The sequence below is a fragment of the Trichosurus vulpecula genome, chromosome 3 (genome assembly GCF_011100635.1).
Source record: "Trichosurus vulpecula isolate mTriVul1 chromosome 3, mTriVul1.pri, whole genome shotgun sequence".
NCBI lineage: Eukaryota > Metazoa > Chordata > Mammalia > Diprotodontia > Phalangeridae > Trichosurus > Trichosurus vulpecula.
Genome location: NC_050575.1, coordinates 175,333,437 through 175,359,793, shown reverse-complemented (window position 1 = coordinate 175,359,793; position 26,357 = coordinate 175,333,437). Strand labels below are relative to the sequence as shown.

General features: G+C 41.9%; 1 protein-coding gene across 1 annotated transcript; it reads left to right on the top strand.

The window, feature by feature from the left end:
• On the top strand, positions 1 to 26,357 carry ENTPD2 (ectonucleoside triphosphate diphosphohydrolase 2). Its single transcript, XM_036751131.1, has 9 exons — positions 1 to 377; positions 2,899 to 3,016; positions 12,167 to 12,317; positions 14,399 to 14,558; positions 15,069 to 15,296; positions 16,548 to 16,802; positions 17,068 to 17,187; positions 24,443 to 24,577; positions 25,072 to 26,357. Exons 1-9 carry the CDS (start codon positions 261 to 263, stop codon positions 25,273 to 25,275), a joined length of 1,488 nt encoding a protein of 495 aa, XP_036607026.1. The 5' UTR covers positions 1 to 260; the 3' UTR covers positions 25,276 to 26,357.

The following is a 26,357-nucleotide window of genomic DNA, read 5'->3' as shown; positions in this document are numbered from 1 at the left end:
GATTCATCCACGCAGGTTCTTTTTCACCTGCGAACTCCAGAGGTTGGGGGGAGGGATGAATTGAGGGGCAGGCAGAGGGCGGGGCCAGCAGCTAAGGATCTAGTCCAATGGATTGAGTTAGCCCCACCCCCTGAGCCAGAGCTCCGCCCCCTCCCATGCCTAGACAGCTGCCTTGAAACCGTGCTCCCCAACTCAGGCGTAGCTAACACCCCTAGCCAAACCGTCACTCGCGACCCGCGGAAGGGCAGGCGGGCGGGATCATGGCCGGGAAGGTTCTAGCGGTCCTGCTGCCTCTGCTGCTCTGTCTGGCTGGCCTCACGGGCCTCCTGCTGCTCTGCATCCCCACCAGGGACGTCCGGGAACCTCCCGCCTTCAAGGTACCTGTCCCCGGTCCTGGCCTCTTGCTTTCTGGGGCCGCTGTCCTGCAGCTGCCTCTGGGGAGGAGCGGTGCGCTTTTGTTCAGGGCTCCGGACAATGAGACGACCATTGGTATAAGGCAGCGGAGCAGAGTTTTGGGCGGCAGGGGGGTAGAGTCTAGAAATGGGGTCCCCCACAAGCCCACCAGGTCGGGAACGGCACTGGAATCTCTAAGAGTACTGGACCAAGATGCAAGTCTATTCCATATTGCAGGGCTTTTGGTGAGGGCTGTGGCACTTCCTCCCCGCCCCCCACATCCTCGGACCCTCGAAAGACTCATTTAGGCTGGGTACCAAGGTTCTTCCCACACACAGACAGGGCTGGGCAGGGACTGCCTGGGGCTCCCCTCCTCCCTGTTTCTGTCTTGCTTCCGGGAGGAGCAGAAATGATTGAAACAGCAAACTGGCTGCCAAGTTTTCTTCTGGGAGTTTCTTTGGGGTGCCCCCCCATATGTGAAAAAAGATAATAAGAGTTCTGCATATGTCTGTAAATACAGTGGGAGGCCTGTCTCCTCTCATAGCCATGGCCAAGACCACCCCAGTTCTCTGACAGTGGGTGTGTGGGCCAGGTCATGAGGCTTATTATGGCTTGGTAGCCCAGTTCCTGGTCTCAAAACTAGTTTGTTGAAGGTGGCTAGACCCTCTGAGCATCTTGGAGTTTGAACGTGGGATGAAGAGGTATTTTTGGTTCCATATAAAGCTAACTGGGCAGTGCTGTGACCAGCTCTGAGAATGATCACAGTTTTAGCTAATACTAATATGGCTTAAGTCAGTTTGGCATGCCCAGGAACCTTTTTCCTTATGTCATTGGGCCTGATATTTTTTTTAATTGGACCCAAAAGAACCCCAAAGAGAAGTGTGAACTCTTCACCAAACTGGCTGGTGAATAGCTCTGAAGGATGGGGTTGGGGGGAGAGCAGATTCATCTTTAGATTCTGCAAACTTAACCTTTAACCTTTTTCTGGATTCTCCCCCTCAACCCACTGTCTTCCAAGTGACCAGGTGTTGGACTGTGTAGTGGGAAGGATTCCAGGATGCTGTGTGTTATGTTTGGATGGATCACAAAATGGCTCACGAGCTCCTGGATAGTTGGAGTTGGCTGGAGCAGGGTCTGGATTTCCTGACTCTTTTTTTTTTTTAAATTTCTGGGAGGGGAGTCAGGGAAGGTTGAGGCCTGAAGATATACAGGGGAAGTGAAGAAGGGGTCTTCCCAGAGAAGGTGAAGAATCCATGTATTTATTCAGCTTTCTACCTTTGGCTCCCAGGTGGACCTTCTTTTGCCTCCCTCTGGGTGGGGCTCCCACTAGAGCACAGAACATATGGGGGAGGGATCCTGGGGATAGATGGCATTTTTGGCACAAGTGGGTCTCCCATTGTCCATCTGTACAATGGGAGTATTCATCCATGGGTGGTGACACCTAAGACTGTATTCACAGTGGTCAGTATTTAAAAATTGAATTTGATTAATTCTTTATGAATTACCAGCAAAACAGTTGAGGAAGACTGGTGGTTTTGTTTTCTTCCGTGTCTGTTGCCATGGTTTCAAGGAGATTACCCCAATCATTTTTATCCCCTTCCTCTTCAGCTAAAAGAGTGAGAGTCAAGGATGCTCCCAGCCCCAGTCCTTTGCCCATAACTTTAGGAGTCTACAGACCAAAGGCAGGGTAGATTTAGGGTTAAGGGCCACTTCCATTTTCTCTAGATCCCTAATTGTTCTCTTGGTAGTTGGTGGCCTGTATAGCTGAGGACACATGGACTGTGATGGAATCCTGCATTCTTTCCTTAGAGTCACCCTGAAGCAACAATGAACTACAGCCCCACTTCCTCTGATGGCCTCCAATTCTTCATCTTCAAAATATGTTGACATTATAGAAGTTTGGGGGCAGAGGGGAAGAAAGAAGGAAGGAAGTGGCTTGCAAGTGACAGCATTCAAACATGATGCTCTCTCCAGCACCACCCCAGCTGCTAATCTTTACTATATGTTCCCTTGAACACCTATAGCATTGGAGCACATCTCTGATTTTTTCTAGTTCATCACTCCCAGGTGATTGTGGAGGGGAATATCTGGTTCCAGAGCCCTCAGTCTTAAGGATACCCCACTCCCAGCCCACCTCAGTTGCCTGTGGAAGTCGGCCTCATGCTGATGCTAACTTAACTGTCCTCATCCTCTGTCCTAGGCTGGTATACTACTTCTAAGTTAGCAAGGCAGCTTGCCAGGGCATGCCAGAACCTGAAACTCTGGGCCACCTGTACCTCAGTACTGTTGGCCCTACTCCTAGCCATGACACTACTCAGTTTTCCAACTGTCCCCTTCTGGGGTGTGGTTATGTGTGTATGTATAAGTGGTGGGGGGAGACATTCTCTCTTCCAGGGCCATTTTCGGGTCTAGGAGTTCCCAAGGCTTGAAAGCTTTGTGAGCTGGAAGAATTCCCTAGGAACCTCCTGGAACTAATTCCCTACTCATATTCTTTTCTCTCTCCAGTATGGGATCGTCCTGGATGCTGGCTCTTCCCACACATCTATGTTTGTCTACAAATGGCCAGCTGACAAGGAGAATGACACAGGCATTGTGAGCCAGCATAGCATGTGTGATGTACATGGTGAGGTGGGGCTGGGCATACTTTTTGTTTGTTTTACCATGGGGTGGGGGAGACTGAGGCACAGGGGAATAGAAATCTCTAGAGAGGGACAACTATGTATAGACATGAATTTGAAACCCAAAAGTCAAATACCTAACCCGCTCCCTCCTTGAGATTTCTGTTTAGGCAGTGGTTTTCAACTTTTTTTGAGGAATGGTGACACACTGGATGTTTAAGTTAGAAAAGTTAGGACATTCACACATGTAGTTTCCCTTCATAAATACAGCTGGTTTTCTTGCGTTATTTGTGAGTTCAGGATCTGACAAATGCACATAAGTGTAATAGGCAAATTCTGTTTATTTCCTATACACTGTACTCACAATACTCCATATGCTGGGTAAATAACAGTTATGTTAAACAAAAGTGTTTTAAATTTTCTTTTATCTGAAATACCATGGCATCCAAAATTTTGTAGTGCCCCTATCAAAATCCATGAAACTCATGTTGAGAACCACTAGTGTAAGGTCATGGAGTGTCAGAATTGGAAAGGACCTTAGCGATCTGGTCCAATCCCCTCTCATTATACAGATAGATCAACCTAGGGCCCAGGAAGATCAATGATGCCCAGAGTTTCACAGCAATTTAGTGGTAATGCCAAGATAGTGACTTTGGCAAGACATGTCCCTGGTTCCCTCTACTTCTCAGTTCCCTCATCTTTAAGATTAGGGGTTAGACTAGATGACCCAGAAAGTTGGCTTCCAGGTCTGAATGCATGATTCTAAAATCCGGGTCTCCTGATTCCTTGTACAGGGCTTTTCCCTGAAAGTCCTCCCTCTAGGTATCACAGGAGCTCCTAGGTTTTTGGCCCTACAGCCTGAAATGGGTGGGACTGCTGGGAAAATAGAAGAATTGAGAATATGGGAGAACAAGAGAAATGTCGTGAAAATGATGCTTTAACTTCCTAAGAAAGGAGGGGAATGAATGAATGAGTGAATGAATGAATGAATGAAAAAACATTTATCGAGCCCTATGTTCCAGGCACGTTATCTTCTTTCCCCTTCTCATGTGAACACAGATGGACAATAGAGGCCTACCATCAGGCACTGTCATCATTAAGTACATGGTTTCCTCAGACATCACACTCCTTTGCCCTTTGGTATCAGAGGATTTTTTTTGTCTCTGCCACTGACTAAATGTATGACCTTGGACAAGTTACTTTATCCTTGGCTGGGGGGGGGGGGGGCAGCTCAGTCTCTTTATCTGTAAAATGGGAGATTTTGACTTGATGACCTCAAAGTTCCCTTTATAGTACAAGATTTTTGATCCAAACCAGATGGATAGAACTGATTAAGCTGTGGCATTATGTGCACAGGTGTAAGGTGTAGGGTGGGGTGAGACAAGACAGGTGGGGGGAGTGGTTAGATCTGAGCTGCTCCTAGCCCAATCCACCCCCTACCAGGAAACCTTCTTTGTCTGGACACCTGAGCTAATACCCACACAGAAGGTGGTATTCAGTTTCTTTGTGTTTCAGGGCAGGAGTAGTTCCTCTCCTTTTCCCTTTTTTTTTAATAAAAAATACATTCTTTGTTTTTACATCACTTACATTTCCCAACAGATCCCTTTCTTCTCCCTCTGCCCCACTCAGCCATCCTTTATAACAAAGATTTTTAAAAAGAAAAAAAAATACCTCCTTTCTTTCTTAGCTTGACTGGACATTCCCTTCCCAGGGATAGGAGCAGATAGATAAAAAAGAAGAGCTTGTATTAGACATGTAGGCCCACATTGTCTCTAGATAAGGCATCTCTATGAATTTAATGTGGGATCATTTTCTTTGCTATGCCAATCCCATCTGAGAAGTCCCTCTTTCCCCCAGACTGTGCCCCTCTGTGCTAGTCTTTACCTGTACTGTGCCCACTGGGCATAGAGAAGGCTCTACCCCTTCTAGGGTAAGGGTTTACAAGTGTCTGATAATCTTGCCACAAGAGAATCTAGGAGGGATCTTCGCTAGGTTGGTACATGGCCACCATGCTCTGAGCTAAAGGATTGAGCCATTGGAGGAAACCTCAGTTTCTAGAAAGACTCCAAAAGCCCCTCCAAATCATATATTGTCTTTCCTTTCTTACTTCACCACAGGACCACTGATCTTTATGTCTATTTTCGTTGCTAGAGCAGATCTGGAGGCAGAAGAGGGGGTACAGAGATTAGAAGGCATTTTTATAAAATAATTGAATCTTAAGTTTAAAATAAGTATTAGATTTTCCCAATATATTCTTCCCTTGCCCCTTCTTTATAACAAAAACTTAAAAAAGAAGAGGAAAAGCCATTTAGCAAAACTAATAACAAACACATGAAATACATCTGTTATTATATTCAGTGTTTGTAGGGCAGAGCCAAGATAGCAGAGTGAGGCAAGAACTCTCCTGAACTCTCCAAAATTCACCTCCAAACAACCATAAAATATTGCCTCAAAATGAATTTTGGAGCAGTAGAACCAACAAAAGGACAAGGTAAACCAATTTTCCAGCCAAAGACAACTTAGAAAGCTTGCAGGAAAGATCTGTTTCACTCTGGTAAAAGGGGAGTACAGTGTAGTGCAGGTGGCATCCAGGGAAGTCAGGAGTCAGGTCCCATACTCCCAACACAGTAGACCAACAGTGGGGCCCCGTCCCCTAGCACAAGAAGCTTGGGACAGTGCCTACCTCCACCACAGGAGGAATGCCCACCATTAACATAAAAATTAAGTCATGGAATAGGCTGAGAAAATGAGCAAAAAAACAAAAAAGAACTCTATCAAAGAAAGTTACTATGGTGACTGGGAAGATCAAAACAAACTCAGAAGAGGATAACAATGTCAAAATGGCTCCATGCAAAACCTCAAAAATGTGAATTGATCTCAGGCCTAAAAAGAAACTCCTGGAAGAGCTCAAAAGGATTTTGAAAATCAAATAAGAGAGGTAGAAGAAAAGTTGGGAAAAGAAATGAGAGTGATACAAGAGAATTATGAACAAAGAATTAACAGTTTGATGAAGGAAGCACAAAAAATGGACAAAGTTGTATAAAAATTCACTGAAGAAAACAACTCCTTAGTGGCCAAATACAAGAGGAGGCACAAAAGCTCATTGAAGAAAGTAATTCCTTAAAAATTAGAATTCGGGGGAGTTAAAGACTCCATGAGACATCAAAAAACAACAAAACAAAGTCAAAAGAATGGAAAAAAAAAAGAAAACAATGTGAAATATCTTATCAGAAAAACAACTGACCTGGAAAATAGATCCAAGAGAGATAATTTGAAAATTATTGGACTACCTGAAAGCCATGATCAAAAAAAGAGCCTAGAAATCATATTTCAAGAAATTATCCAGGAAAACTGCTCTGGTATCCTAGAACCAAAGGCTGAAATAGAAATTTAAAGAATCCACTGATCACCTCCTGAAAGATCCCAAAATGAAAACTCCCAGGAATATTATAGCCAAATTCTAGAGCTTCCAGGTCAAGGAGAAAATATTGCAACTAGCTAGAAAGAAACAATTCAAAGATTGTGGAGCCGTAGTCAGGTTTACACAGGATTTACCAGCTTCTACATTAAAGGATTGGAGGGCTTGGGATGTTATATTTTGGAAGGAAAGGAGCTAGGTTTACAACTAAGAATCACCTACCTAACAAAACTGAGTGTAATCCTTCGAGGGAAAAAATGGAATTCAGTGAAATAGAGGACTTTCAAGTATTCTTGATGAAAAGACTAGAGCTGAACAAAAATTTTGATTCTTAAATACAAGACTTAAGAGAAGCATAAAAAGGTAAACAGGAAAGAGAAAACATAAGGGATTCAATAAGATTACACTGTTTACATATCTACATTGGAAGATGATACTAGTAACTCTTAAGAACTTTATCACTGTTAGGGCAGTTAGGAGTATACATATGCAGAGGGCATGGGTATAAATTAACTTTGATGATGTGATATCCCAAAAAACCAAAGCAAAACAAAATTAGGGGTGAGAAAGAAGGATGCACTGGGACAAGGGGGAAGGGAGAGGTAGAATGCGGTAAATTATCTCACATTAAGAGGTGCCAAAGACCTATAACAGAGGAGGGAAAGATTGGGGTGGGGGGTGGACAATGCTTGGACCCTACTATCATTGGAATTGGGTTAAAGAGGGAATAATATACTCAGGTGCGTATAGAAATCTATCCTACCCTATAGGGAAGTAGGAAGAGAGGGAGATAAAGGAGGGCACAGAAGCAAAACACTGGTGAGGAGAGACAGAGTGAAAGGATGAAAGGGGGAAAGGGGGGAGGGAGAGAGAGAAAGGGTGGGGGGAGAGGGGGGAAGATAGAGAGAGAGACAGAGACAGAGAGAGAGATACAGAGAGAGAGAGAGAAGGAGAGACAGAGAGAAAGGGAAAGAAGAGGAGGAGGAGGAGGGAGCAGAAGCAAAACACTGGTGAGGAGAGACATAGTGAAAGGATGAAAGGGGGAGAGAGAGAGAGACAGAGAGAAGGGGAGAGAGAAGAAGAAGGAGGAGGAGGAGGAAGAGGAAGAGGAGGAGAGGAGGAGGATAAATAGGGGGAAAATAGGATGGAGGGAAATACACAGTTAGTAATCCTAACTGTGAATGTGAATGGGATGAACTCAACCATAAAACAGAAATAGATATCAGAGTCAATTAAAAACCAGAATGCTACAATATGTTATTTACAAGAAACACATTTGAAACACACAGAGAGAGAGAGAGAGAGAGAGAGAGAGAGAGAGAGAGAGAGAGAGAGAGAGAGAGTGTAAAGGTAAAGAAAAGTAAGAAGGGGCTGGAGCAGAATCTGTTATGCTTCAGCTAAAGTAAAAAAAGCAGGGGTAGCAATCATGATCTCAGACAAAGCAAAAGCAAAAATAGATCTAATTAAAAGAAAGAAGGATAAATAAAAGAGACAAGGCAGGAAATTACATCTTGTTAAAAGGTACCATAGACAGTAAAGTAATATTAATACTAAACAAATATGCATCAAATGCTATAGCATTAAAAGAAGTTAAATGAGTTCCAGGAGAAACTAGACAGTAAAATTATACTAGTAGGAGGCTTCACCTTTCCTCTCTCAGAACTAGATAAATCTAACCAATAAATAAGCAAGAAAGAAGTTAAGGAGGTGAATGGAATTTTAGAAAAGTTAGATATGATAGCTGTCTGGAGAAAATTAAATGGAGATAGAAAGGAATATACCTTTTTTTCAGTGGTATATTGCACAACAAGAATTTACCATGTATTAGGGCATAAAAACTTCACAATCAAATGCAGAAAGGCAGAAATATGGGCAGCTATGTGGTGCAGTTAGTAGAGCACTGGCCCTGGAGTCAGGAGGACCTGAGTTCAAATGCAGCCTCAGACACCTGACACATGTACTAGCTGTGTGACCTTGGGCAAGTTACTTAACCTCAATTGCCCTGCCAAAAAGCAAAAAAAAAAAAAGCAGAAATATTAAAAGCATCCTTTTCAGATTATAATGCAATAAAAATTACATTCAGTAAAGGGCCATGAAAAGATAGTTTAAAAATTCATTTTAAAAACTAAGCAATCTAATCCTAAAGAATGAGTAGGTCAAAGAACAAATCATGGAAACAATCAATAATTTCATTAAAGAGAATGATAACGATGTGACAACATAAAAAAATTTATGGAATGCAACCAAAGCAGTATGTTACTTAGGGGAAAATTTATATCTCTAAGTGCTTACATCAATAAAAGAGAAAAAGGGCACATCATTCAATTGGGTATGCAACTAAAAGAACTAGAAAAAGAACAAATTAAAAATCCTTAATTAAACACCAAATTGAAAACCCCAAAAATCAAAGGAGAGAGTAATACAATTGAAAGACAGTAAATCAATAAATAAAACTTGGAATTGGTTTTATGGGGGGAAAACAACAAACTAGATAAACCATTGATTAATTTGATTTTTTTAAAAAAGAAAGGAGAAAACCAAATTACCAATATAAGGAAAATGAAAAGAATGAATTCATCATGAACGAAGAGGAAATTAAAGCAATCATTAGGATTATTATGCCAATAAATCTGACAATCTAAGAAAAACGGATGAATATTTACAAAATATAAATTGCCCAAATTAACAGAAGAAATAGAATACTTAAAGCTCTCTTAGAAAAAGAAGTGAAAAAAAAGAAAAGAAAAAGAAATTCAACAAGCAATTAATGAAACCCCTAAGAAAAAATCCCTAGGGCCAGATGGATTCACAATTGAATTCTACCAAACATTTAAAGAACAATTAATTCTAATAGCACATAAACTATTTGATAAAATAGGCAAAGAAGGAGTCCTACCAAATTCCTTTTACAACACAAATATAGTTTTGATACCTAAACCAGGAAGAGCAAAAACAGAGAAAGAAAACTATGAGACAATTTACCTAATGAGTATTATTGCAAAAATTTTAAATAAAATACTAGCTAGGAGATCACAGCAACATATCACAAAGATCATATACTATGGTTCAATATTAGGAACACTATCAGCATAACTGGCCACATTGATAACCAGCAGAAATCATATGACTATCTTAATGGATGCAAAAAAATCTCTTGATAAAATACAACACCCATTCCTATTAAAAACACTAGAGAACATATGAATCAATGGAGCTTTCCTTAAAGTGATAAGTAGTATTTATCTAAAACCATGAGCAAACATTTTCTGTAATGTGGATAAGCTAGAAGCTTTTCCAATAAGATCGGGGATGAATCAAGGATGCCCATTATCACTACTATTATTCAGTATTGTACTAGAAATGTTAGTTATAGCAATAAGAGAAGCAAAAGAAATTGAAGGAATTAGAATAGGCAATGAGGAAATAAAACTCACTCTTTGCAGATGATATGATGGTATACTTAGAGAATCAACTGGAAAAACTAGCTGAAATAATAAACATCTTTAGCGAAGTTGCAGGATAGAAAATAAACACACATAAATCATCAGCATTTCCGTATATTAACACCAAAGTCCAGCAACAAGAGGTAGAAAGAGAAATTCCATTTAAAATTACTGTAGACAATATTATATGAAGTGTTCCACACTCAGCAAAAAAAAAAAAAAAAAATAATAGGCAGGTATATTCTCATGCCTTTTCTTCAGGGCCAAGCCTAGTCAATATAATTTTGTAGTATTCAATTTTAATTTTGTTGTGATTGCTCTCTCCACTTACATTGTTGTAGTCAGTGTGTATATTGTTTTTTCCTGGTCCTGCTTACTTAATTTTGCATCAATTCATATAACTCTTCCCAAGTTTTTCTGTTTTCTTCCCATTCACTTCATGTAGCACAGTAATATTCCGTTGTATTCAAGTAATATTTTTTAGCTATTTTGGCTATTCCTCAATGATGAGCATCTACATTGTTTCCAGTTCTTTGCTACAATGATAATATAATTATTGCTATATTTTGGTGTATGTGGGACCTTTCCTGTGGTATGTTGAAACCAACTCTAATAGTCAGGAACTCATTGTTAAATTTTTAATGTGATCTGAAGCTAAAGATACCTCAGATACCTGCAACTGCAAATAAAGTCTTGTTTTCTAGTTTTGTTGATTGTCTAGACTTAAGAAAGTGTTAATAGTTTAGATTAAATATAAAAGTGTTTTGTGGTTACATTTTTTTTTCCCAGAGAGAGAGAGAAGGTTGTTAAACATTTACCAGAATCTCTCTCAACCTTATTTTTATCGTTGGCCTCTTTGAGGTATAACCCTAGCAGTGGGATCTCTTGATCAAAGGACATGGACATTTTGACAAACAAAGAACATTTTATCATTTTTTTAAACATAATTTCAAATTGTTTTCCACTCTGGTTATGCCAATTTATAGCTCTACTAACAGTGTATTAGTGTGTCTGCCTTTCCACAAATCCTCCAACCTTGACTACTGCCATATTTTAACATGTTTACCAATTTACTAAATGTGAGGTTTGATTTGCATTTCTATTGTTATCAGTGATTTGGAGCAGTCTTTTACATAATTGTCAATAGTTTGAAATTCTTTTCAGAACCGTTTATTCAGGGCAGCTGGATGGAGCATGGATAGTGGAAGTCAGGAAGACATGAGTTCAAATCTGAGCTCAGAGACTTACTAGCTGTGTGATCTTGGGCAAGTCACTTAACCCCACCTGAATCTCTGAGAAAGAGAGAACTGCTTATTCATATACTTTGGTCACCTATCCATTGAGAAATGGATATGTATATGTTAGTATACATACACACAGAGATGGGTAAATAGATATTTGTTGCCAAGGCCTATCTATTTCACCTCCACAACATCTCTCAAACATGCCTCCTTTTCTCCTCTGACATGGCCAGCACTGTGTGGCAGGCCCTCATGACCTCACACTTGGATTATTGCACTAGCCTGCTGGTGGGCCTGCCTGCTTTAAATCTCTCCCCATTCCAATCCATCCTTCATTCAGTCACTTCAGTGATTTTCTTAAAATGCAGGTCCAATCATGTCAACCCCTTACTCAATAAATTCCAGTAGCTTCCTGTTGCCTCCAGGAGCCAATACAAATCTGTTTGAAATTCGAAGCCCTTCATAACCTAGCTCCCTTCCACTTTTCTAGTCTTCTTATACCTTACTCCTTGACACAAACTCTTCTGTCTAACGACTCTGGCCTTCTGGCTGTTCCATGAACTTGACCCTCCATCTCTCTTTTCCAGGCATTTTCTCTGGATGTTCCCCATGCTTAGAATGCTCTCCCTCCTCCACTCTGACTACTGACCTCCCTGGCTTCTTTTAGGTCCCAGCTGAAATTCTACCTTCTACAGGAAGGCTTCCTTAACTCCTTTTAATTCCAGTGCCTTTCCTCTTTTGATTATTTCCCGTTTATCTTATATATATCTTGCTTTGTGTATATTTGTCTCACTTAATAGATTATAAGCTCCTTAAGGGCAGGGAATGTCTTTTGCCTTTTTTTTTTTTTTGTGGTATCTCTAGTGCCTAGATATCTTGACCTGTCAACTATACCAATCTGCCTTATGCAAATAGTATGGAAATTGGAATCCTTGGTTTTGTGTGTTCATTGGGAAAAGATAAGAGAAATGGATTTCAGTCCATCCTCTTAAGGACATTGATCAACATTGGCCATGTTCCCTTCCTCTTCTTCCCCTTCTGTCTTGCTTCTAGGTGGTGGTATCTCCAGTTATGCAGAAGATCCAGCTGGGGCAGGTAGAAGCCTAGTAAACTGTCTCAACCAAGCCATGAAAGATGTGCCCAAGGAGAGACACTCAGTCACTCCCCTCTACCTGGGTGCCACTGCAGGCATGAGACTTCTGAAGTAAGTTTGAGTCCTTCCCTCTTCCACTGCTCTGCCTACAAGTTTGCCATTGGGGTGTCTTGGCACTAGAAGTGGCATTGAGCTTTGTGCCTGTATTTCCTTACCTCAGTCAACCATTCATACAGGCAAGTCTGGCTTTTTGTTGTTCCATTCTAGCTAAGAGATGGCAAAAATCCATTCCAAAATTTCCTTTCAGTCATCAAAAGACTTCTTCATCTACCTAAGGGATACCTTTATTCATTATAGAACACTCTCCTGGGCTTCTGGTGCAAGAAAATCCTGGTCCTGATATTTCCAGAACTGAATTCTGGTGACTATGTACATTCATAAAAGCAAGAAATTATAGATTTAGAGATGGAAGAGATCATAGAGGTCATGTAGGCTAACCCTCTCATTTTATAGATAAGGAAAAAAATGAGACCCAAAGAGATTATATAACTTGCCCAGAATCACACAGGTAGTAAGTGACCAAGCTTTAGGTTTGAATTTAGCCCCTCTGGCTCCAAGTCTAGCATTCTTTTCACTTTTCAAAAGATATTAGAAGCCCTCTGCTCTGTGGGGTTCTTCTTTGTTTTTTGCAGGGGGGAAGGCAGGGCAATTGGGGTTAAGTGACTTGCCCAAGGTCACACAGCTAATAAGTGTGTCAAAGGCCAAATTTGAACTCAGGTGCTCCTGACCCCAGGGCTGGTGCTCTCCTCACTGTATCACCTAGCTGCCCCCTCTGTGGGGCTCTTGATGTAAGACCCATGGATTGCTGAAGGGTTCTGTGGATATTTTCTAGGGGTCCATGAACTTGGATGAGAAACAAATTACATCTTTATTTTCATCGACCTCTAACTGAAATTTAACATTTCCTTCAATTATTTAAAGACATTAGCCTGAGAATGGGTCCATGGGCTTTTACAGAGTCATAATACAAAAAAGGTTAAGAACCCCTCTTGTCCATCCCCCTCATTTTATAGAGGAGAAACCTGAAGCCCAGAGTGTTATATATCTTGCCCAATATAACACAGGTAGAAAGCAAGAGAACTGGGTTTCAAACATCAGTCCTTTGAATTCACATTCAATTTTGAAAAGATTTTTTATGTTTTTTTCTCCCATTACATGTAAAAACAATTTTTAATGTTCTTTTAAAAAATTTTGTGTTCCAAATTGCTTCCTTCCACTTTCCCCTCTTCTTGAGAGGCAAGCAATTTGATATAGATCATACATGTGCAGTCATGCAAAACATATTTCTGTCTTAGCCATACTGTAAAAGAAAACAGACCAAAAAAATAAAAACACCCAAGAAGAATAAAGTTTAAAAAGTGTGCTTAGGTCTACATTCAGATTCTGTCAATTCTTTCTCTGGGAGTGGATAGCATTTGTCATTACAAGTCCTTCAGAATTGTCTTGAATCATTCTATTGCTGAGAATAACTAAGTCATTCACAGATGATCATCCTTACAATGTTGCTATTACTATGTACAATGTTTTCCTGGTTCTGCTTGCTTCACTTTGCATCAATTCATATAAGTTTTCCCAGGTTTTTCTGAAAGTAGCCTGCTTATCATTTCTTATAGGACAATAGTATTCCATCATAATCATATACCATAACTTATTCAGCCATTTCCCTTGATGGGCATCCCCTCAATTTCCCAATCTTTGCCGCTACAAAAAGAGTTGCTATAAATATTTTTGTACATGTAGGTCCTTTTTCTTTTTTTTAAATCTCTTTGGGATACAGACCTAGCAGTGGTATTGCTGAGTCAAAAGGTATGCATAGTTTTACAGCCCTTTGAGCATAGTTCCAAATTGCTCTCCAGAATGGTTGGATCACTTCACAACTGCACCAACAATGCATTAGTGTCCCAATTTTTCCGCATCCCCTTTAACATTTGTCATTTCCCTTTTCTGTCATATTAGCCAATTAGATAGGTGTGAGGTGGTACCTCAGGGTTGTTTTACAAATCCAATATTTTTGATGCCATACCATACTGCTCTTTTTTTTTTTTTTTTTTTAGCCATATCCATGGGCGGGGTTGATGAGGCTGCCAGAAAGGGCAGGAAAGGACATTAAGGGGTTTCTATATTTCCTGTAGCCTGACCAGTCCAGCTGCTTCAGACAGTGTCCTTTCATCAGTGACTGAGACATTAACCCAATACCCCTTTGACTTCCGAGGGGCCCGGATTCTGTCTGGCCAGGATGAGGGAGTCTTTGGCTGGGTCACTGCCAACTATCTCTTGGAGAATTTCATCAAGGTGAGTTTTGGTGACTGCTCACCTTTTCTGAGGCTGCTATTTCCTCATACCCTATCCTGCCACCAAGTGGACAATGTCCCATCTGTCCCAGAACATACAGGGACAAACTGGTCATCCCCCTGTACCTTTATTGCTGACACTGGTTGGACCTTAACCCATTCCTCCGAGCCTATGTACCATTTACTAGCCCTTGACCATAACCCTAACCCAGCTGGATATTCAAAACCCCCTATGACTGCTACCACTGAGGCCCCCTGTAGGTAGACAGGCAGCTGGGTTCTTTGGTGGCACCTGTGCCCACCATTGAATTCCTTGTTCATTTGGATAAGAAATTCTTCCCCCTAGAACACCAGTGCTTCTTTCCACCCTGTGGGGAAGGAGGGTTGTGGACTTGAGAGAGAACAAAGTCTTTGACACATAGTAGGTGCTTAATAAATACTTATTGGGTTGTTTCTCTTTTTTTCCCTCTCTTCCTCTTCCTGTTCCCTCTCTCTTCCCCCACTCTCATAGTATGGCTGGATAGGGGAGTGGATCCGACCAAGGCAGGGGACAGTGGGAGCCATGGACCTAGGTGGGGCATCCACACAGATCACCTTTGAGACAGCCAGCCAGGCTGAGGACCCTGCCAATGAGGTCAAGTTGCGGCTCTATGGCCAGAGCTACAGAGTCTACACCCACAGTTTCCTGTGCTATGGTAGAGATCAAATCCTTAAGAGGTTGCTGGCTGGTGTGCTTCAGGTATGGCGGGGGAAGGTCTCCTAGAAACCTCTATTACTCACCTACAGTATTCTCCCTGTCATCCCACCTGCTATCTCCAGACTGCTACCTAGTGTCTCCCTTGCCAAGAAAGGGCCTTTCTTCAGGAATACTATTCTTATGACTGCCAAACTCTCGTATATATCTCTTGTTTGGGTGGGCCTGCTAGCTCTCACTTTCCTGCCTCCCTCACCTCACCAGCTCAAGATAACAATTTCTGCAAGCTTCTCTAGTTCTCTGAGAAGCAGGAGCAAGTAAGTTCAAGGAAATCAATTACTCTACAAGCCCTTACTAAGTCTCCAGTGTGCCTGTCCTGTGAAGGAGATAAGAGAGGGTGCAGTCTTTGTTCTCTTGGAATTTGTAGGTTGGTTGAGGAGATGAGAGGCATCCGTCTCTCTGTTCCTCACCATTGCTACAATTTATAAATTGCTTTATGGTTTGTAAGGTGCTTTACAAATAATATCATCTCATTTCATCCTCACAACAACCCTGGGAGGTAGGTTCTATCATTATCCCCGTTTAAGAGATGAGAAAACTGAGGCAGAGTGTTTAAGTGACTTGTTCAGAGTCATATAGCTTTTATTTGAGGCTAGACTGGTCCATCTTTCTATCCAATTCTTCTCCTTAACTGCCTTATTTAAGAATTAGATATCAAAATGGGGCAATATGTGATCCAGAACTCTATAGAGGGTTTGGTGAGTTTTATAAAAATTCAGAGGAAGGGCAAGATCATTGTGAGGAGGAGTAACAGGAGAAGACTTCAGAGAGGAGATAAAATTTTAACTCATACTTAAAAGATGAGAGGGTAGAATGTAGATGGGCAATGGGGAGGGGAAGAAGATTTCAAGTGGGGAAAATGGACTAAACCAAGCATGAAAGCATCTAACATATGTAAGGGTCAGTGATGATACTGGTCTAGCTAAATGGAAAATGGATGTGGGGAAATGGTAGGGTCAGAGCAATCATTTCAGAAATGTGGAGACCATGAATGCCAAGTGGAGGAATTTAATCTTGATCCTATAGTCAGTGAGAAGTCAACAGAAGTTCTTCAGTATGGAGAGGACATGATAAAAAGTCAGGTTTGAGGGTGATTAATCTGGTAGATGTTTCTTCTGGGCCTGGGTGGTCTAAGATCAGGAACACTAGTGGCCTGCTAGTGGGGAGAATGGGGCCAGGATATGGACTGGTAGAAGGAGTTTCTGAACCTGATTCCCTGCATCTCCCCTATTCCAGAGACTGAGCTCACACCCCTGCTGGCCGATAGGCTATTCGAGGAAAGTCCTCCTGAAGGATGTGTACACGTCACCTTGTACTTCAGCCCAGAGACTTCAGGACTATGATGTCAATACCGAGCTGATCCTTTCTGGGAGTGGTGATCCTATCCTCTGCCAGCAGCTTGTTTCTGATCTTTTCAACTTTTCGTCCTGCTCTTTCTCCCAATGCTCCTTCAATGGCATTTTCCAGCCTCCTGTGGCTGGGAACTTCATTGTGAGTCCTAGGGTATCATTTCCCTTTGGGGCATGGGGATGGTATACAGTGGAATCTTGGAGGATAGGGACATAATGAATTTGGACAGTGATGGGGGAATGTAGTAGCCAAGGGACATTGAAAGTATAGGAGTTGAGATCTAGGGACCAGAAGTGGGGTGCATATAAGAATGGAAGGTAGGCAAGCAGAAGGATGAGGATCAACTGTACCCTCGCCAGGGACCTGTATCCTTATCCTTACTCTTGTATCCTATGCCTGGCCTTAGGCCTTCTCTGCATTCTACTACACTGTGGACTTCCTTCAGAAGGTGATGAAGCTGCCTGTGACCTCTCCAGGGGAGCTGGGGATTGCAGCCAAGGCTTTGTGCAATGAGTCATGGGTAAAGGTAAGGCCCCTTTGATATCTGCACAGAGGGTACAAGATTGTATGTACAAGATCTTGTGGCCACAGATAGGGTGTTGGTGGCATATCTCTGTCAATTATTCCCATCTCTGTCAATCATTCCAACTTCCCAATCCCATCTAGTCTAGAATTGAAGGCCACTGATGGGAGACATGTTTCTGGCCCATCCTCCTGCTCCCAGCCCTTTATCCCATTCACATGAGAGTCGACAAGAAGTTCTTAGTTCAGCCTAGACACTAGGTATCCCTCAGTTGAAGGAATGGAATCGCCCTCCTAGATGTAGCTCAGAAGATGAACTGAAGGAGCATCTTCTTACTCAAGATACCACTCTTGGAGGTTCTCAAGATGTTTTATCTCTTCTTAGTTACTCAATCTGCAATTTGTTAAGTATCTTTTTTATGCCAGAGGCTAAACTAAGTAGTGGCATTACAAAGAGAAAAATTCAATAGCCTCTACTCTCTAGGAGATTTACAGCCATTGAAGAGATAATATGTATATAAATCAGTATGTACAAAATAAATAAAATGTCAATGGGTGGAGGGGTGGACCTTGGGGGTGGGGTGGGGGGTGGGGGGTGGGGGGGGGTGGGAAGGATACTCCTAACCAGGAGGAGGGGGATCAGTAAGTTTTTGGAGAAAGTGTCTTTTGAGTCCAGTTAAAGGAAATCAGGGATTTCAAGACAATGAGGGAGGCATAGTGGATAACCATTGCAAAGTCTGGGAAATTAATGGAGTAGTATGTGTGAAGGACAGAAAGAAGGCCAGTTTGGCAGGGACATGGAATATAGGAAGGAGAGTAATATACAAAAGTCTTAGTGCAGTTTTATACTTTAATAAACTTAGAAGTATAAATGCTACAAACTTATAAAAAAAATTTTTTTTCAGTTCTTTCCAACTTCTTGTGACTCCATGTGGGGTTTATTTGGCAAATGTATTGGAGCAGCTTGCCATTTCCTTCTCCAGCTCATTTTATAGATGAGGAGGCTGAGGCAAACAGGGTTAAGTGACTTTCCCAGACAGAGCCAGTATGTGTCTGACATTGGATTTGTACTCAGGAAGATGAATCATCCTGACTCCAGGGGCACTCTATCCACTGTGCCACCAAGCTGCCCCCCAGCCCCCACAAATATTAGAAAGGTTAATTATTTCTATTTTTAAAATATTGATATGTTTCTTATTAAAATTTAACATAACTACCATCTTTTGCTATATACATCACACTAGTCCATTTTTGAACTTGGTAGATGCTTTCATCAGCTGCTGCTCAGTGACTGAAAAGACTACATTTGTAATCCTAACCTTAAGATCACCCAAAGAACAAGACCTTGATGTCTATATGACAGGTCTGATGTGACTTCCCCTGGGAAAAGTCTAATGGAGATAGATCTGGTAACCAAGGTGATCAAACAAGAGCACCACTGTTCTGGCTTTGAGAAAATGTCATACAGAAACTACAGCACACAATATGTGTCATGACTGGATGCTCTATCTTGTTAAGATTATCGAAAATTGATTATTTAAAGTTCATAAAACTAAATACATGCAAAATATATTTAAATATATTTATTATTATATTTAATTTTATATTGTATATATAATATATCATAATATTTATATTAAATTACATACAAGTTTATAATTTATTAATGTATTTATATTTTATATATTTATTTAATGTATATTATATATTTAAATTTATATGTATAATTTATAAATATAATTATATATAATATAATGTATTTATTATAAATATATTATTATATTTAAATAATTAGGTTTTCAAATATTATTTTTGTAAGTTGTAGCATTAGTACTCCTGAGGTTATTAAACTATATCATATATATTTATACATACATATGTAAACTTTTATGTACATGTATATATACATACATATGTATAGCCTCTTTGACTTTGCTAAGAATTTTAGGACATGCTGTATAATAAGATTGGAAGAGGCCAGGCCATGAAGAGCTTTAAAAGCTAAATAGAGAAGCTATATCTGATGCTAGAGGCAATCGGAAGCTACTGGAGTTTATTAAGTTAGGGAGTGAAATGGTCATACTTCAATTTAGGAAAATGCTTTGGTAGTTGTGTATAGGATAGAGCAGAAAGAAGAGAGACTTGATAAAGAAAGACATTTTAGGAAGCTAATGTAGTAATCCAGAAGTGATGAGGACCTTAATTAGTGTGGTGGCCTTATGAGTAGAGAGAAAGGAATAGTTTTTTTTTAATAGTATTTTTATTTTTTTCCAATTACATGTAAAGACAAGTTTTAACATTCATTTTTTAAAAATTTTGAGTTCTGAATTTTCTCCCTTCCTCCTTCAACTCCCCTCTTCCTAAGACAGTAAGCAATTTTATATTGGTCATATATGTGCAGTCATGTAAGACATATTTCCATATTAGTTATGTTGTAAAATAAGAAACAGAACAAAAGGAAAAAAACACGCACAAAAATAAAGAAAGTGAAAAGAGTATGCTTGGATCTGCATTTAGACTCCATCAATTCTTTCTCTGGATATGAATAGCATTTTCCCTCATGAGTCCTTTGGATTTGTCTTGGATCATTGTATTGCTGAGAATAGCTAGTTGCATGGTTGGTCAATGAACAATGTTGTTGTTACTGTGTGCAATGTTCTCCTGGTTTTGCTCACTTCGCTTTGCATCCATTCATATAAGTCTGAGAAAGAAATAGTTTTGAGAGATATTGTGGAGGTAGAAATGAAAAGTTTTAGCAACAGTATGGATATGTGAGTTGAGGGAAAGTTAGTAATCAAGTATTTTGCCAAACTTATGAAACTGAGTGACTAGAAGGATGGTTGTGCCCTGAACAGAAACAGTGAGATTCTGAATGGGATGAGTAAGAAGAAAGAGAATGAGTTCGATTTTGGACATTTTGAGTTTGAGATGACTATGGTATGTCTAGTCTAAAATATCCAATAGGCAGTTGGAGGATCTCTTTCTCAAGAGAGAACATAGTAATATTTATATATTTGTGAGGCATCTTTAGAGAAAAGATCATTAAATCCATGGGAACTGATGAGGTCACCAAGTGATAGATTGAAAAGAGAGAAGAGCGATTATTGAGATCTAGGGTTGCTGGGTCCAAAATTGAAGAGCAAGCAATGCAGGTCCTGCCTCGAATGAATGTGACCCAAGCCTTCTTTCAGCCAAAGACAAGATTTATTAGAACACCAGTCAGGGTGGGTGAGATTTCAAGAATCTGCCATATTTGTGACACTTGTATTGACAAGCTGGCCACATTGAATCTGACCATTGGCCAGACAAGGAATCTGAGCAATTTAACGGGGGGCAAGATGGACCTTATATACAGAAAGACTGTGGGAAGGATCTAGGAGTAGCCAAATAGTCTGGGGTGACTAGGAGTTAATAGAGAAGGACTCAGAAGGGCTAGGTGCCCCAGGCAAATGCTAGAGACCTGGGCCAAGTAGAAGGGGTCTAGATGGGATTAAGGGTGGGACCAGGTGCAGACAATGAGGACCACAATGAAAGGATTATTAACTGGGAAGGGCTGGGTGCCCCAAGCGAACTCCAGGGACCTGGGCCATGTGGGAAAGTCCAGGGGCTTTTCCTTTTTTGGGGTCCAGATCCCAAAGACATGGTCTTTTCCTTTTGGGGGTTCAGATCCCATCCCCATTGGGCTCAGGATAGAGCCTTGGGGTACCGCTAGAGTCAGGAGGTAAACCGAAAAGCAAGACTGAGGAGGGGCCAAACAAGTAGGAGGGGAACCCAAAAGAAGAGAAGGTATCCAGGAAGGGAGGGTGGTTAATAGTGCCAAATACTTCAGAGAGAGCAAGAAAGATGGTGAGTGAAAAAAGATCATTAGATTTGTCAATCCATTAAGAGATCTTTGGTAACTTTGGAGAGAGTCATTTCAGTTAAGGATATAGGGTTGTTGTTGTTCAATCATGTCTGACTCTTTGTGATCCCATTTGGGGTTTTCTTGGCAGAGATACTGGAATGGTTTGCCATTTTATTTCTCCTGCTCATTTTACAGATGAAGAAACTGAGGCAAACAGGGTTACACGACTTGCCCAGGCTCACACAACTAATAAGTGTGTGAGGCTAGATCTGAACTCAGGAAGTCTTTGTGACTCTAGGCCCAGCACTCTATATCCACTGGGCCGCTTAGCTGACCACAGCAGTGGTTTCAGCTGAGTGAGGCAGCCAGATCACAAAGGGCTGAGAAGTGAGTGAAAGGAGAGGTGGAGGAGAGATATAGCTTGAGAATACAGTAAGATCTAGTATTGATGAGGGTTTGGGGTGAGAGGTGCTCAACACCCCAAAGTACCGACACGCCGGGTCCTGCCGAAAGAATTCGACTCAAGCTTTCTCAGCCAAGGGAAAGGACAAAGTTTATTAAGAGTTAGCCAAATAAGCCTGCCCCGAGAGATCCCACCCCTTGCGACGCCTGTAAGGAAAAAGGGCCAGACCCATCTGAGCTAGATTGGTTCTGACCAACCTCATGGAGGCAAGATGGAGATTATATACACAAAGGTTGTGGGAGGGATTGAGGGGTGGTCTGGGGTGACCAGAGGAGGGGTCTAGGGAGGGACTTAAGGACGAGGTCAGACTCCAGGGCGGGGGAAATAGCTGAAGGCCATATGGAAATGACAACCCATCAAGGGCTGGGGTAGTGGAGCTAGGGTATAGATATTTTGATCAGGATTAAGGATGGGAAACAGGATTAAGGGTGGGAAACAGCTGGACAATAGAGGACTGGGCAAGGTAGGCATTTGGGCTTAATGGTTATAGCCTCAGGCCAAGGCCAGGTCGAGTGGCAAGATTCAAGGAGAGTTCAAGGGTTCAAGGGGTTCCCAGAGACTGTGCCCTCATCAGTATGACAACTTGGTTGTGCAGTGGATAGAGCATGAGGCCCTGGAGTCAGTTGTACCTGAGTTCTAATCTGATCTCCGACACTTCCTAGCTGTGTGACCCAGGGCATGTCACTTAACCCTGTTTGCTTCAGTTCCTTATTTGTAAAAACAAGCTGGAGAAGCAAATGGCAAAAACATTCCAGCATCTTTGTCCAAATGGGGTCAGGAGGGTCAGACGCAGATTCAACAAAAACAAGGGTCTAGTAAGAGTTTGTTTGTTTTTGGAAGGTGGAAGTTTGGATGTTTTTGTAAGTAGCCAGAAAGGAATCAATAATAGATAGGGTGGGATCAAAGATTAGTGGAAGATGACTGTGGAATTGATTTGCTGGAGAGGCCTGGATAGGAGGGGATTGAATGTACATGTAGAGGGACTGGGCTTGTTGAGAAGGGTCTGAAGGAAGCAAAGGAAGAGAGCATGAGGATTCATGTTGAGAGGTTTTGAGATGAAGAGGAGAAGAGGGAATTGATGGTAAATGGTCTGAATGGTGTTTATTTTCTCAGTAAAGTTAACCTTAAGGTCCTTCCCTGAGAGAGAGGGGAGTAGGTGATGTGAGAAGCTTGGGGAAAGAAAGGAAAGTTTGGAGCAGCCTGTGTGGGCCTAGGGGGAGTAAAAAGGATTCCCTTGCTGACGTGAGAGCCCAGTTAAGATTAGATAATATAAATTTGTAGTAAACTCTGTTGGCATGGTCCCGTGATTTCCTCCTGCTCTGTTCAGCAGCACATGAATAGAAGTGGAAGAAGAACCAGTAACCAAGGTTGGGAGTTGACAAATCTTTAGTTTAATTAAGATTTTCTCAAGTGCTTCAACTTGTACCACTCCACTGGATGCTCCAAAGACACATGGGAAATTCAGAGAGGTAAAGTGACCTGAAGAGATTACATTTCAGCTTATGGATGAGACTAATTGACCTCTAGTGCCATTTTTCAATTCTTGAAATTCTTCAATTTTTTTAACCTGTCCAAAACTACACAGTGAATTAATATCTGAACCAGGATTAGAAAGAACCTGGGTCTCCTGACTCCCAGAGGTAGGGCTTTTTCACCCTGCAGTACATTTTATGGTTAATTAAATTGTAGCTGATTATTATTGTACCAAGTCCGAGCTAGCATTGAATTAAAGATCCTTCTAGCCTTTTGGGTCAGTTGAAAGTACTTCAAACCACCCTTTGTTTAAATTGCCTAGTGAGTGTTTTTTGTCTATTTGAAAACCCAAACTTCCTCTTTTGGTTAAAATGTTAATTTGCCAGTTGAGCACTCCTAACCCAGCCCCTGCTTGAAGGCATGGAAGCCTAGCAAACAAATATTAATGTACTGGTCTCCCAAAGGCCATCTGACTGAACTCTCCAGAGGTGGGCCTCCTTTAGTCATGGACAGACTTCTTTTTTTTTTAAAAGTTAATTTATTTATTTTTAGTTTTCAACACTCACTTCCATAAGTTTTAAATTTTCTCCCCCTCCTCCCTCCCCAAGACAGCATGCAATCTGATACAGGCTTTACATATACATTCTTATTCAACATATTTTCACATTAGTCATGTTCTATAGTAGAATTAGAACGAATAAGAGGAATTATGAGAAAGAAAAAAACAAAACAAAACAAAAAAAGAAAATGCTCTGCTTCATTACGCATTCAGACTCCATATTTTTTTTTCTGGATATGGATGGCATTTTCCTTCACAAGTCTTTCGGAATCATTTTAGGTCCTTGCATTGCTGAGAAGAGCTAAGTCTATCGAAGTCAGTTATCACACAGTGTGGCCGTTGCTTTATACAATGTTCTCCTGGTTCTGCTCACTTCACTCGGCATCAGTTCATATAAGTCTTTCCAGGTTTTTCTGAAGTCTGCCTGTTCATCATTTCTTATAGCACAATAGTATTGCATTACATTTGTATACCAGAACTTGTTCAGCCATTCCCCAATTGATGAACATCCCCTCAATTTCCAATTCTTTGCCAACACAAAAAGAGCTGCTATAAATATTTTTGTGCGTATGGTTCATTTTCCCTATGGGCAGATTTCTGACTGACCTTGTGGGTTATGGTTTAGTAGCAAAAAACAAACTGAACTTAGGAATTGGGATACCTGAGCTTTGCACTCTACCTGTGATCTAAATCAACAAAACTAGTTGCTATCCTTTCTTTGGGACTCTGTTTCCTCATCTATACTATACTGGGGGGTGGGGGCTGGGATGGGGCAGGGGAATTAGATGAGAAAATCTCCAAGGTTCCCTTAAGCTTTGAAGTTCTGATTCTAAAATAAATAGGACACTTGCTGGGAAAAGGAATAGCGTTCCTTTGGACAACGTGGCACTGCTGAGAGTTCTTCTGTGTTCCATCCCCAGCTGCTGGAGAGAGCCCCTAGTGAGCAGGCCCGCCTGGCAGATTACTGTGCCTGTGCCACCTTTGTAAACCAGCTCCTTGTTCAAGGCTACAAATTTGATGAACGTACCTTCCCCAGTATTGCTTTCCAGAAGAAGGTATTCATTGTATTGAGGTCGGGGTGGAGCAGGAAAGGTTGAAAGGGAGAGGAGGGGAAAGAGTAGAAGGAAGAGAAGATAAGTGGGTGGAAGAGAGAAGTTGGAAAGGAGGAGGGAGAGGTTGGAAGGGAGAGGACATAAGGAGGGAGAGGGAAGGAGAGGATGGGAGGGAGGGAGGAGGAGAGAGGGTGGGGGAGGGGAGAAGGGGCTTTCTCAAGGTTAGCCCCTTGGAGTTTAGATTGTAGCACAATTAGCACTTGTGCCCCCACTCCACTGTGACCCTTACAGTCTTCATCTGCTTAGACCAAAGGGAATTAGAAGACGGGGGTTTATGGCTTGGGCTCCCTCTGAAAGTATATGCCCAGAGACTTGGGCAGCAAAAGCCACTAGAGTTGGGGAGGGGTATTTGTTCATTCTTTTAAGAGACTGAGAGTGTGTCAGAGAGCTCAGTGACCCACAGGTCTGATTGTGGCTTCTTCATTCTTCCTCTCTAGGCTGGAGACACATCTATTGGCTGGGCACTAGGTTACATGCTGAACCTGACCAACATGATTCCGCCTGACCAGCGGAACTTCCGCAAGGGCACGGACTACGGTTCTTGGGTAGTCTTAATTCTGCTTTTCCTCATGGTCATCCTTGTTGCCTTGGCCATGCTTTTTTGCTTTGCTCGCTCTTCCAAGTCACAGAGTGCCATCTAAGTTAGGTGCCTGGCTGGGATGGGTCAGGCCCTGTCCTCTCTGTGGCCCCCAGCCCTGCTGTCCCCTCCTACTATTCTAGAAGCAGCAGGACAAACAGTCCCCTCCCAGCGCAGGCTTTATCAGGTGGGACGATTCACTGCCTCTTCCTGGCTTTTGGGGGGAGGGGGATGTTGTATGAATGGATAGTGGGGAAGGAAGAGACTAGAAGAGAGGAATAACAGGTAACTTGGGGTTTCCCTTCATCAGCTTGGTGAAATCTGGTCTCATCACTGGCCACTTCATTAAGCGGGTTGTACTGCATGAAAAGTAGAGCCCGGCACAGGTGACAATAATGGTTCTCACCAGATTTAGCCTAAGGTTTCTAGAGCTGGAGATCCCAGAATGTCCCCCAAACCTTAATCTACCCATCTATCTGTGAGCCGGCGTTAGTACGGCCTGCCAATGTTATGGGCTCGGGGCAACTTGACTTCCACTAAGGCTTTGGGGAGGACGTAAGCGGGACCTAGTTTTGGCCATTAGAAGCCCCACACCTGATACGTGTGTCATGGAGTGGCAGGGTCCTAGGCTTTAGCCCCACTTCCCCAACTGGTACTCTGGCTTGGGCTAGAATCTCCTTCAGTCCCCCTCCTCCATCTCTGTCTAACTTGAGTCAGACCCTTGCCTTACTGTGGCCCCTGGCATTCAGAGGTGAGGATATGAACTGAGCTACTCAGGTAACCCTACCCTATGGGGTGGGGATGGAGTCTGATCTCTTCATGGAGGGTAGCAGTCCTATATCATGGAGAGGCAGATAAGGCTAATGGAGAGCCTTGGGGATGGGAAGTAGAGATTGGACTCAATGGAAGGGAAAAAAATCCTGGACAACACTGTCCTAATTTCAAACTCCAGAGCTGCCCAGCATGCATATGGTTCTCAGGGAGGTGCTTGTATAACTTGGTAGGGGGAGAGTGGGTGGAGGAGAGAGAACGAGAAAGATGCCGTCTGCGTCTCTCCATGCCTGCCCTGGGAGAGCCATTGGCATTCATCACTTGTATTAAAAAAGAAAAAAAAAAGTTTGTAATAAAGTGTATCCTGGATAACTA

Bases quoted from the DNA above. Each gene is read 5' to 3' on its own strand.
- ENTPD2 (XM_036751131.1), top strand. From the start codon at position 261: ATGGCCGGGAAGGTTCTAGCGGTCCTGCTGCCTCTGCTGCTCTGTCTG. The intron at 16,803-17,067 runs GTGAGTCCTAGG...GCCTGGCCTTAG, and splicing joins CTGTGGCTGGGAACTTCATT to GCCTTCTCTGCATTCTACTA. The intron at 24,578-25,071 runs GTATTCATTGTA...CTTCCTCTCTAG, and splicing joins GTATTGCTTTCCAGAAGAAG to GCTGGAGACACATCTATTGG.